Source organism: Callospermophilus lateralis, chromosome 8 (assembly GCF_048772815.1).
Source record: "Callospermophilus lateralis isolate mCalLat2 chromosome 8, mCalLat2.hap1, whole genome shotgun sequence".
In the NCBI taxonomy this organism is placed as follows: Eukaryota; Metazoa; Chordata; class Mammalia; order Rodentia; family Sciuridae; genus Callospermophilus; species Callospermophilus lateralis.
In genome coordinates, this window is record NC_135312.1 from 89,947,267 (window position 1) to 89,960,708 (window position 13,442).

Below are 13,442 nucleotides of genomic sequence, written 5' to 3' on the forward strand. Positions count from 1 at the left end.
GATACATGGATGCTCACTCACAATAAGGAGGAGGAAGGATAGAAGCACTCTGGATTAGAAAAATGGGAATGAAAGAAGGGAGGGGAATGGGAATAGGAAAGATAGTAGAATAAATTGAATATTACTTTATTTTATGCATGTCTGAATACATGACCAATGTAATTCCACATCATATACAACCAGAAGAATGGGAACTTACAATCCATATATGTATAATGTGTCAAAATACATTCTACTGCCTTGTATATCTATTAAAAACAAATAAAAAATAGATAAAATTTAAATAAAATAGTAATGTTATCAGTAAAATAGTAAATAGAGCCCAAAATTTTGACACATTAGTAATTTCCTAATAACTATGTAAGTAGAGATGTGAAAACTACGTTTCTAATGATCTTGTCCAGTAATCGAAGGAAATTGATATTTCCAAGTACATGTTTTATAGAGAAGAGGAATAAAAATTGTCGTTCTGTGGAAATTTAATGTAGGATTTTGTGACAATGAATAAATGTGGTGTTTAGATACTCCATGTCTATGTACATATCAAATATGAATTTATAAATGCTGCCTTTCTATTATGTGCAAAAAATATAAAGTCATTTGAAGTAACTGCGTACCTAGTACTAAAACAAAATCTAGCATGATCTGAGAAGCCAGTAACAACAGTCAGTAGTGTTAACCTCAGGTCCCTTGAGTAAGGGAAAAAGAACAATGCACAATCCTACTATTTCCAACATGAAATTCACCAGTGTGTTTTCTTACACAGAACATAAAATCATTTCTTCTGAACATGGTTTAAAACACAAATTAAGTTCTAAAGTTACAATTTGCAATACAAAAAAACTTCACATACAAATGACAAATTCCATGAAATAATATTTATTTCTGAAAATTCATGCTTTTGTAAATTAAATGTGCCCATTAGCATTTCAGTATCTAATTTAGGAACTGTCAATTTCATATTATAAACAGAAAGAAAAATAATATGCTAAGCATATAACAATTCCATTAAAATATCTACTACAGATTCTATGCTAATCACTTTAATAAAATTCACATTCTACTCTCAAATCTCTTATAATTGGGGAATCACACAGGTAAATCAATAATTATAAGATGTGATAAAAGCATCTGAGCTGAATAGGATAGAGTGATAGACTGCTTTTTCATAAGCACTTTGCTTTAAAAAGGAAATAAGTAAAACGAAATTTAAGAAACAAGTGACAAAGTAATAGAAATGGAAAAAAAAAGGATTTCCAGGAAGAAGGAACAGAATTGTGAATATAAAGTGTGTAAAAAAAAATAGGATACATTGGAAGAATTGCCAGTGGCTTTATTTTATAAAGAAAAGAACCATCCAGGGCAAAGAAAAAACCAAATAATTGAGGATAGCGGAGACCAAATATTGAACAACATTGTTGCTCTTCAACAAAAGGCTTTTGTCAAGGGAATGGTTGATCTGATTTAGGTCTAGAAGATTCATCTATCCCATGTTAGAGAATAGTTGACAGGAAGAGTGTAGACTAAAATTAGAGTGATCTGTTCTGAATCAGAAGTCAAAGGTCATATGTTTTCCTCTCCTATATGGAAGCTAGAGGGAGGGAAAAAAGAGGGGGTAATTTCATAAAAATAGATGGGAGACCCATAGAAGAAGGAGAACAGGAGAAAAGAAGGGAGGAGAAAGGAAAGTTCTGGGGAATTTAAAGGATCAAATTTAAAAAAAAAATCTGTTCTGAGCCCATCATAGACTCCACAGGAGAAGTAATAGGAATTTGAAGTAGGGAAGAAGGAGTAGTAGGAATTTAAATAAGAAAATTGATATTAAAAACTACTAAGAATATTGAATCATTCTACTGAAGTTAGTAAGTTATTGGATTTGTGGCAAAGGGGAATGGGGGAATACAAAGAAATTTTGACATCCTCAATATCCTAGTTTGGGAAATTCAATTCAGCCAGACATATTTCCTTATCAACATGGCAAAAATAGGAAGAGCAGATTAAAGGTCTTGAAGATAGATTTAATTTGCATCTTGTAGAGTGGGAATTGACTGTAGGACATCTGAAGAGGGATGCTCATGAAGTATCTAAGTCTGTGACCATGGAGAAATAGCTGACAGACATTGCATCTAATAGGATGGGCTTCATGAAAGGATATGGGCTCCTGTGAAGTATCTATGTCAGGAAAAGTAATAAAAGCAAGTCAAGATAGGAATCTTTGGGAACACCAAATATAAGTGCTAGTTAAAGGAAGGAAAATCTCAAAACATATTGCTTAGACATGGGGATAGAGGGAGGGAGATACAGCAGAGAGTTGTTCTACATCCCCACAGAGGGAGAGACTCAATACTGAGAAAATAATAGTATTGTTGTGGGTTGGCTTGTGGGGAAGTAGCTGTATTGCTATAATGAATAATCAAAATTGTGGAAGTAGCTTTGGAATTAAGTAAGGTTTATGGCAGAAAGAATTTTTAAGCATATGATAGAGAAAGCTTAGATTGCCTTGAAGGGACTACTAAAAATATACACTCTAAAGGGAATTTCAATAAGATATTAGAAGAAAATGAAGAATATTTTATTGGAAATTGGAAGTAAAATGATCCTTTTTTATAAAGAGGCAAAGAACTTGGCTGAATTGTGTTTTGTTTTTGTGTGGAAACTAAAACTTGCATATGATGAATTTGGATATTTAGCTGAGGAGATTTCCAAACAAAGTATGGAATGAAAGGCCTGGTTTCTCTTTGCTGCTGATAGTGTAATGCCAATAGGAAAGATATAACTTAAGGAAGGAACAGTTAAAGAAAAAAGAGCCAGAAGATGTTGAAATATTTGTAAAATTCACAGCCTGTCTATATTGCAAAATGTGATAAAGCTATGATCTAAAAAAAAAAAATCAAAATCCTTCTTTATTAGAAAGTTTAAGAATGTGACACATGGATCCAATAAACTGGCTCAGCAGAAGCACAGCCAACATGGATTGAGGGAAAAGACAAGATAAAATGAAGAAAGGCAGTTAGACTTCTGGAATTCCATAGGTAAGAAACAGGAAATGTCCTACTACCAGTACTCAGCACATACCATGTGTTATCTTTTGTAAAAGGGGAAAAACAGCTCCAAAAATGGTTGTGAAGTTATCAGGGCTTCTGCCCTCTTGGGTCCAATGGGCAAGGCCATCACCTCCTTGGTAATGCCACCAAGGACCCAGAGGTAAGGATCTATAGGGCTCTAGAAGGCCTAGAGACATGGGCATCCAGAGAACAGAGTATGAACCATAGATGATGATTCCCAGAACCTGACTGGAATGAATTTTGACTTACTGGGTTGTAAACTTGCTTTCGACAGTGATCCTTTAATTCCTCCACTATCTCCATTTTGGAATGGGAATGTCCATCCTATTCTACTCTCCATTATATTTTGGAAAAAGATAATTTGTTTCTCAGCTTCAAAATCCTGTGAATGAAGAAGAATTTTTCCCCATAACAGACTATAAGAATAGGACAGAGTCTTACTCATAACTGATTTAAATGATGACATGTAAGGACTTTTTAGTTGACATTTAAATATTTTGGATATAGATTTGATGCTGGAATGGCTTAAGGCTTTTGAGGATGCTGGTATGAGGTGAATATATTTTGCACGTGGAATGAACATGATTGGGAGGAATAGAAGGCATACTCTTGAGGACAGATTGTGTCCCACCCAAAAAATAATGTTTAAATCCCACACCCAGTAAATATAAATGTGACAATGTTTGCAAATATGGTCTTTGAAGAAGTAAGAAAATTGAAATGAGGTATAGTGGTTCAAGATTGTTTCTATTCAAAAAATTTCTCTCTATAAAAAGAGAGAAACTTGTATAGAGAAACATGCAGGGAAAGTGATAAAGACATACAGGAGAAAGATCATCTAATGACAGAGGTAGAGATTACAGAGTGATCCATCTATGAGTTAAAGAACCCAAAGATTGTGTAGAGGACCTAGGAGAGAGATATGAAATAGAGTCAGCCCCAGAGACTCTTGCAGGACCTTGTCCCCAACTTCATTTCAGCTTCCCAAACTGTAAGACAATAAATCTCTGTTGCTTTAAGTCATTCAGTATATGGTACTTTATTATTAAAAGCCTGGTAAACTAATATAAATATCAAATGCTACTACTGCCGAAAGGTCAAGAAGTTAAGGATGGAAAATGACTAATTGGCTTAATATGCAGATAAATAATAGAAAAGTGCATTGATAGACCAGTATTAAGTATTCCATACTTTAAAATGACATCATGCAGTGAAGAAGTAGAAATATTGAATTTAAATCTAGGGATAGAAGAAGTTGAATAAAAGGAATAAGCATAGCTACTAAAAGGGGATATGGGCAAGAAAGTATATTTTAATGTTGATTATTAGATATGTATTAATATTAAAGGGAAAGGTAAAAATGAATAAGATGTTGAAGAGAAAGAAAAGAAATTGTTAAAAGAATAAGTAACACAGATAAAATAATGTGTTTTAGAAAGAGAAATGGCTGACAGGCATGGTGGCATATGACTATAATCCCAGTAACTCAAGAGGCAGAGTCAAGAGGATCACAAGTTCAAAGTCAGCAGCTTATCAAGACCCTGACTCAAAATAAAAATAAATAAAAAGGGCTGGGTTTTTGACTCAGTAATTAAATATCCCTGGGTTCCAAAGAAAGAAAAGAGAAATGACTATTGCTAGAATAATAAAAAATGATGAAAATGGATGAAATACAAAGAAAAGTTAAAATTCTTGGCTGATGGTTTTTAGCTTTGTCAGATAAATTGGAAACAACATCACTTGCTGAGTGTTAAGAAGAAAGAGGTTAGAGAAGAAAGAGATTTGACAAACAGATGGATATTTTCGAAATGAAAACTGATTATACACATGGAGAGGTATCTGATAGAAAGCAAGAATTTTTAAGAAGCAAGCACCTGTCTACACAATTAAGTGGAGATGTATTGATTGATTGATTGCAATCAATATTTAGGAACTTGATTACAGGACCCCAAACCCAAAATGTGAAACTGACTCAATGTAATTGCAAAGCAACTGTGATGAAAAACATCAAGGAAAAATGTATAAATCAGGGGTCAAAGTACTGAAATTGATAAGAAGGGGAAATTTTTCAAAATGGGAGAAACTGAACATATTGAAGTGAAAACTGTCAAACAGAAGTTCATTGTCAAAGACATAAATATTAAATCTAGACAAGCTCTTCTGCCCAAAAATAACTCCTTCACTAGCTAGCCAGCAACGTTATCTGAAATTCTATCCTATTATACTTATTTTGGTGAGGGCTGTTAAAATAAAAAAATAAAGTATGAAGTATATGGCACTAAGTTCAAGCTGCTAGAGAGGAGAGAATAATTAATGCATGGCAAATGTCCATTCTCTTATTATAAGTTGTTAAACAGTTGGAAAAACATTGCCATTATACATTCTAAGCAAAATTATAGAGAGCAAATGAAATTTAGAAGAATTATAATATCTTTAAATATATATATATATATATGTATACTAACCATTATTTTGAGAAATGAAAGAAAGGTAATAGTTATTCTTTTTAAAAGTGAACACACCCATTTATTTGCTAACCAGCCTGGTTATACAGTCCTGACCATATGATGAAATTTGAGTGATATGCTTTTAATAACTAAGAGTATTGTGATTGTGATTTCAAAAGTCATTTTATGCATATTCCCCAGAGAAAGCCAGTTCTATATTGCAAGAAATCCTAGAAAGAAAGAAGTATAATCTTTTAAATATAGTACTTCATAATAAAATGCATTCATACTTCTTGATCATTGGGGATATATATATATATATATATATATATATATATATATATATTGAGTATTCACAAAAAGAATCATAATTTGGATGATATTTATGCAATTAAACTAATTTAATTTGCTATTAGGTAAAACCTACTACCATCATCTACCAAGAGATCTACCAACCTTAACTTCTTTTCCTGCTGTCTTGTACATTAGCATAAGTACATATTCACTCTCCCAGGTTTTAAACACTAGAATGTAAGTTCCTGTTTAAAAAGTGAGCTTTGAATCATTAACATTTTCTCTGCTCTTCTGCTTCTTCCTTCACTGGTCCAAGTCTAATACTTTTGGAGTTCTTATGGTAAAAGAAAGAGGAGGAGGAAAAATGAAGGAAACAGCTGAGTGAACTCAAATAAGAGCAGAATTCAGAATCTGGAGCTACAATGGGCAGATTGTTCACCAAATTCTCTTACTCAAGAAACCTCATTATTAGCCCTAAACTTATCAACCTCAATTTTCAAGGTATACACTTCTGATAATTTTGTCTTTCTTTTTGGAACTTTACTACCTTCTCACAAAGAAATTTCTTAAGAGAAGCCGAGAATCCAGAATCCAATGGACACAGTTCTGGATTAACTTTCTCATTTTTTTCTCTGTATTTTCTTATTCCTATTTCTGCATCTGCTTTAATGGCAAAAATACTGTTATACTCCATGAGGAGAGAGTTCATAGCTAACTGCTTTGTTGCCATGTTCCCAGTACCTGGCACAATACCAAGAAGTATACTCAACACACATCTGAGAATTGATAGACAGGAAGGAATACTGATGAACTTATTGAGATCCAAAGAGATTCTAAGACAGATCAAAGAAGGAAAGACATGTTTTGAATCCTCCAGACCCCTCATTTGGAAAGGAAAAAGACTTTTAAAACTCTTTTTATTGAATCTGCTTCTGACTCCATCGTTATCATTTATTTTATTTCATTTAGGAGGGGGGTCATATCACCCATACTATTCTATAAGCCTAATACAGATAGAATTGCAGACTTATAATATTTGATTGTATTAGAAATAAAGCAAAAGTGCAAAATGGTTGTATTTTTACACAAGATAAGTAATTTTACAACTTTAAATTTTTTATGAAAATAAGCTTAATTACCAAACTACCATAGAACCCATTTCATAATCTTGATAAGTGGTGTGTCATTCAGAGTATTTCTAAAATACTCCTTCTTGTATTGTTAGAGAAGGAAGAAACTTTCATTTGTCACTCAAATAATTTCTAGAGGTTGAATTAGGAAGAAAGAAGCCATCTGCCTTTCAAAATAAAATGATTTAATTTAGAATTAGTAATCAAGAAATATGAAATCTTTTTTAGCTTTATCTGTGATTTAGAACATATTTTCACAGGCTTCTCTGGAAGAAATAGGAAATAATAACATGATAATGATCACGTTTAGCATGCATTTATTGTGAAGCAGGGTTTTCTCAGTATAATGGTTTTCAGATTACCTCAGACATTTCTATACACTACCCTTTTGGTCACAAAAATTGTAAGAAGGAAAACTCTATTCATTTACCTTGAGTACATTTTGCATAGCAATCACAGCAAGGTTTTTGAAAAATATGTTCTAACTTAGAAAAAGTAAGAATGCAGAATGTCTTCCAATCATAAATGCTACTTACTGCTCAGATCCATTTCATCTGAAAATGTTCAGAAGCAATGCAGGTTGATAAATAGAAGGAAGGATACTTAACATTTATTGGGGTCTTCTTCTTACCTTGTTTTGTTGAAGGCTGTTGAAATTCCTAATCCAACATTATGCTGTAAATTAAATTTGTAAATAATCTTTACTTTCAAGTAAAGAAGCTGAGACTCAAAGAGAGTGGTGTGTGGGAGATGGTTAAGAATATGTTTAACTCCTTATGATGCATCCCTATACACACGCTAAGAAACTAATGCAGGAGGGTTTCTCACTAGAACACCCTGTAAAGTTGCCTGTGAGATCAGTCTAAGCACAAACTACTTCTCCAGTGTGCCCTCCACAAAGAACTAGCTCTCCTGCTCTTAGCCAGAACTCTTGAGTCGCCCCCTTGGTCTGCCTGGGAAACTTTATTGTTGCTGGTCCTCAGGTTCAAACCCTTAAAACCAAAGCGACAAATGTCTGGAACTACATTAAAAAAAAAAAAAATTGTATGCATTTACATTGCCTGTGCGATACAGTTCGACCCAAATCATCCTTGTATTTCAAGAAAACTTAAATCTTGGGATTTCTGGTTTACCCTCCGTGTTAGAATCCCACCCCAGAAGAAACCATTGTTTCTCACAGCCTGAAGGCAATGAGTGGATAGAACTGATTTCTGGTGACTGTAGAAGGTAAACAGAGGGGCGGGGAAACCCATGGAAAGTGGGAAACAGGAAAGGGGGATCTAAGACAAGGAAATGTAAACACAGGAGCAGAATGTTGAATGGAACTCCAAAGGCCACTGAAACAAAAGAAAGTTGCAACTCCCTGTGCCCCCAGCCTGCAGCAGGTTACACCCATGCACATCTTTTCGGAAAGATCGCTTGGGATCCTGCCTTTGCCTCACGGGTAAATGGTTAGTTGATTTAGAAAAATACGTCCCACAGTAAACGTCTGAGAGCGGGTACAGCAGCAAAATCCTGGGAGTTAAAGGCAGGAAAGCAACATTTGAAAGATTTTAATGATAGTTGATAAAATGCAGCCCTTTCTTGTGCGCGCATCAGCCCTCCATGGTTCAGCTGTCTGGCGAATGAATGAAATCCAAAGGGCGGGATGGAGAAAAGGAGCGCAATCGTAGAGCGGGAGAAGGGGTTCGTCAGCTCTGCTGCCCCCACAACGTCATGGAAGAGACTATAAAGCGCGCCTGCAGCTCATGATTCTCAGCTCTCCAGCCTATGCCCAGAGATCCGCCAGGGCGGGACCTGAGTTCCCCACTGGGTACAGTCCCAAATTGTTTCTGTCGCATCTCGTCCTTCCCGCCTCCCAGGACTGCAAACTCCTCAGAGGAAGTGCGACTCTTGCTCCCCATTAAAGGCTGGACCAAAGCATCCCTTAACCAGCAAGAGCTACGGTACTTGGTCTGCCCGCTTCCCGGGCGGGACTAACGATCGCCGGACGCAACAGTGACCAGGAGGCAAAGGAGAACTTTAAGGGAGTGGGCTGGGGCTGGCAGCAGGTGGGGGGGGGCGAGGTCTCGGGCTACAGACCTGGGGCCATGGCCTCTCTCCCAGCAGCAGAGAACTGGACAGACTCCCCGGGAGGAGTCCATGTGGACTCCGGGAACCTGAGCGCTGCTCTCGGAGTCGGAGCGGCGGCAGGGACAGCGGAGACTGAATGGCTGCGTTGGCTCGTGCCAGGTGGCAACTTCTCCTCTTCCTCCGAGCTGGGACTGCCTGAGGCTTCGCCCGCGTCCTCCCAGCCGCGGGCCAACCTCACGAACCAGTTCGTGCAGCCGTCCTGGCGCATCGCTCTCTGGTCCCTGGCATATGGCGTGGTGGTGGCAGTGGCGGTCTTTGGAAATCTCATTGTCATCTGGATCATCCTGGCCCACAAACGCATGAGGACCGTCACCAACTATTTCCTCGTGAACCTGGCTTTTTCGGACGCCTCCATGGCAGCTTTTAACGCGTTGGTCAACTTTATCTACGCGCTTCATAGCGAGTGGTACTTCGGCGCCAACTACTGCCGCTTCCAGAACTTCTTTCCTATCACAGCTGTATTCGCCAGCATCTATTCTATGACGGCCATTGCAGTGGACAGGTGAGGGGAAGACGGGGAGGAAGGAGGAAGGAGAGAGAACTAGGCAGCGAGATAAAGTTACAAAAGAAATGATGGCTTAGTGGGGGGTCTTCGAAAGTAAAGGAACTAAGAAAGAGTTTTTGGAGAGAGTCCAGAGGCTGAACCAGTGTCTGCTTCCATGGCCTCCTCCCACTCAAGCCTTAACTCTTTGAGGGCATCTGAGAGGGACTGAAGAGGGCAAAAGAAAGTGATGTTAAAAAAAAAAAAAAATTCTTTCCTTCTGATTAGGACCATTTAGCTAGAAACATTTAATGATGCCAAATTTATTCAAATGACTTTGAACAATTGCCTGAAATTTAGGTTCATAGTAAAATGGGTGTTTTTTGTTTGTTTGTTTGTTTTTGTTTTGTTTTGTCTTTTTTTTCTTTCTGTTGGTCACTATCCTGGCAGAGAAATGAGGAGTTACCCACTGACCTCCCCTCCTTTCTTTGGTCTGCTGGACCTCATTCACAGGGTTCTCCCCACTCCCTAACTTTGCCTCAAAGCCTACACAGGTTGAGGCTCCCAGTGCTGTAGATCTATATCAGAGGCAGCAAGTTCCCTCCAACTGCAAGCTGACAGTTCCCATCATGTCTCTGTTAGCTTTGATTTCCAATAATTTGTGAAGGTCATAAACTGGATAAACCCTGTGCCTGGAAGTGTGTAACAATCATTCAGAAGATGGGGAACATTAATCCATCCCAAGGATTAAGCGGTTTAAAAATGAGACACATTACTTTACAGATGTTTAAAATATTTTTTTTCAGAATGAACCTCTATCCACAGTAGGAATTCTGAGGTGTGTGAGCAGTTAAAAGAAGCTGAATGACCCTCAAACACTTGTTCCAGTATTCTGATTTCTAAAAATCCTGCATGCATTTAATTTACTTTCTTAAACAGTATGAAATGTACACACTTGTGAAAAGACAATGGTGAATCTACCTGTTATTGAAAGCTAGATATATTTTAATTCAATATTAAGTAGAAACAAATTACACCAGTGGATTCCAGGGCTGGCTTTGTGATTGACTGCTAAATGAAAGATGCAGAGGGATGATGTCACTTTAATGTCTCAATGTTCTAATCTGTGAAAAGAAAAAAGAACTTTTTTTTTATATTAACAAACCTTTTTTTATAAAAAACTTTTTTTTTATATTAACAAACCAAGTAAAATGAGGCTACATGCTAATTGTTACTGTGTTCAGCTGCCATTATGAGAAAAAAAAAAAAACTTTTAAAAAGTCAAATGTTTTTTCCTCGAGTTTATCCTCTATGCTTACTATTTTGAAATGGCAAGCACAGTGGTATTAATAACATAGATCTATAGAAACTCTTCTCACATACCAGGCCCAAAAGGTTAAGTTGAAAAAGCAGTTATTACATTTACTAGGATAAACACAAAGTAACACTTTTTAAAAGCCTTAGAACTTGTACTTTCCCTTTCTCCTAACCTCTGATCTTCCACACACTTTCACCCTTTCATTTCTGGATAGAAGTGAATGTAGAAAATGAACAAAATCAGCTCTAAGTTGGGACAGGTGAAAATGTCTCCTGTCTTGCTCCACCAATATAAAAGTGAATATTCTTTGAGTTTGTATATATTTTATATTTTTAAAAAAATTTCTCTTAAGTATTTGCTTTTTAAATATTGTGATCAGAGGAGAGGTGTTAGCATATAATTTTATAAAATGCTCACAATCTTCTTAAAGTGGTAATGAGGCAATATAAAATTTGATGGAAATTTTAGTGCATGTGAAGTTGTCATTTCAGTTCTAAGGGGAAAAAAACAGGTTATCTTTTCAGTTTCTTCCTGTCAACATTTCCAAAATGGTTATTTTAACTGATAACGTAATGCTATTTGATTACACTCACTAGTTTGAGATTAATGTGAACTTTGCTGTTTATTCTTTTCTCCTTCTTATATCACTACAACTATACAAAATTTATACAGTGCAATTTGCTATAAAATCTGAAATATACTTGGTTTGTATACTGAAAATATTCTTTAAATGTTCTTATTTCAGCAGACAATAGCTAAAAAGAAATACAGAAGTTGAGAAAACTCTGATTATGATAATTTCTGGACTCAAAGACTGTGTAAATATTACAGGTGTTAAAACTCTCAATAATTTACCAGTCCATGGAACTTTTCTGCATTGATGCCTTATCAAATATGGATTGGCAAAGCTGACCCTTTGATATTTTCAGTCATTCAATAGATTACAGTTTGCAAGATAAATCTTCTGGGGTTATGTGAGTCATGCCTTTGCTTATGGTTACATAGCCTAACTGCCTCATGAGCTGAGGACATATTTAGGATATGCTTGTAGAAATTAGTGCTTTATTGAAATAACTGTAAATACTAAATAATCCTTAATTGATTCTCATTAATAAAGAAATACATCTTTTAGATCATAGTGTCAAAGTTAGGCTTGAAAAGGTTTATGAAGATCTGTATTCTACAAATGGAGAATTTTAAGCTAATGGTCACACGTTTGTCATAATAAAAGGCACTGGGTTTTCTGTGAAATGTTTAGCATTCATTTGCACCAGAATGGTTTGCTTTTTATTTTTACTTTGTAAATAATTCTACTAAAAATTTGAATGTGAGGGCACAAGTTCAACTCCTCTGAAGAATGCTATCTACTGCTTTGTTACAAATTCCAGTTTTCTTACTGGTCAAGAATCTTTCAGTCCTTCTTGCCTGGAAGGCCACTTCATCACCATCACTATGCCCCTGCCCACACAAACACACATGGTAGAATTATTTACCAATGAAAAGTTGCTTTTCTCTCGGCTGCCCTTCCCAAACTTCCCATTTTGAAACATAGCATTTGGAAATAAGACTTATCTAAGAGAATGTCAAGCTTTCCAAAGATCATGCAGTTAAACTAAGATCCAATCACAGCACTCTGCTCTAGGAACAACAGTAGTCTTCACACCTGCATTATTACATGTTCTAACTAGTTGTGAAGTCTGTATTTGGACAAAGTCAGTATCTTCAAGAAAATTAGATATAACACTTGTTTATATCATGTATCTTTAATGTATACATAATAAATCTTACATATATTTTACCTATATTTTAATTGAAAACATAGGAGGTAGAAAATTATTAATATAATATAAATGTGATTTTTACTCTTTATGGCACATATCAAGTGATATGTGGGGATATTAGGGAATAGTTAAATATTTTCTTCCACTTTTAAGCACATATTTCCATGCTAAATTAGAAACTCTAGAAAGTTTTACTAATATATAGTAAAGGATAATTTCAGGGCAACTGGTCCAGTCTAAGCTGAATATTTAGACTCTTAAAATCATTATTGCTTCCTGGTATACCTTAAGAGAGAGATTTGATATGCTTTATCTAATAGCTCCAAAGTATTAGCAAAGGTCGCAAAAAATATGTCTTTAAAACCCAGAGACATACTTGGCATGCATAATTATTAAAAGGAATATGTAGTTGAACTAATTTGTAGTTGAACATAAAGGAATATTTTTAGTCAAAGAAATAAAAATGTATATTATATGCTACTACTCTTCAAAATTTCTTTCATCTTCAATTTTGCTCTTTTTTATAAATCTAATTTGTACAAATTATTCATTGAACCTCTATGAAGTGCTTTCAAATTTGATTATGAGGAAATGATATTATACAGTCATAAAAATTTGTGAGGTTTTGATCTAGTAACAGATTATCTAAATGTATTATGGTAAATTTTATATATAGCTGTAAATATTGTAGATATAAATGCTCTGGTAAAATTTTTAGAAATTATTTATTAGTCTGATTTGAGTACACTGAATCAGTCTCATTCATCTTCTAGGGAAGGTTCATGCAGTTAAT

At 35.5% G+C, this 13,442-nt stretch overlaps 1 protein-coding gene across 1 annotated transcript in view; it reads left to right on the top strand.

Moving 5' to 3' along the window:
- The first annotated feature begins 9,026 nt into the window (after positions 1-9,026).
- The window catches only part of Tacr3 (tachykinin receptor 3), a 79,295-nt gene continuing 74,879 nt past the window's right edge, over positions 9,027-13,442 (top strand). The window contains exon 1 of the mRNA XM_076864773.2: positions 9,027-9,571. Within this exon, the coding sequence (XP_076720888.2) occupies positions 9,027-9,571 (545 nt within the window). The remainder of the gene's footprint in view (positions 9,572-13,442) is intronic.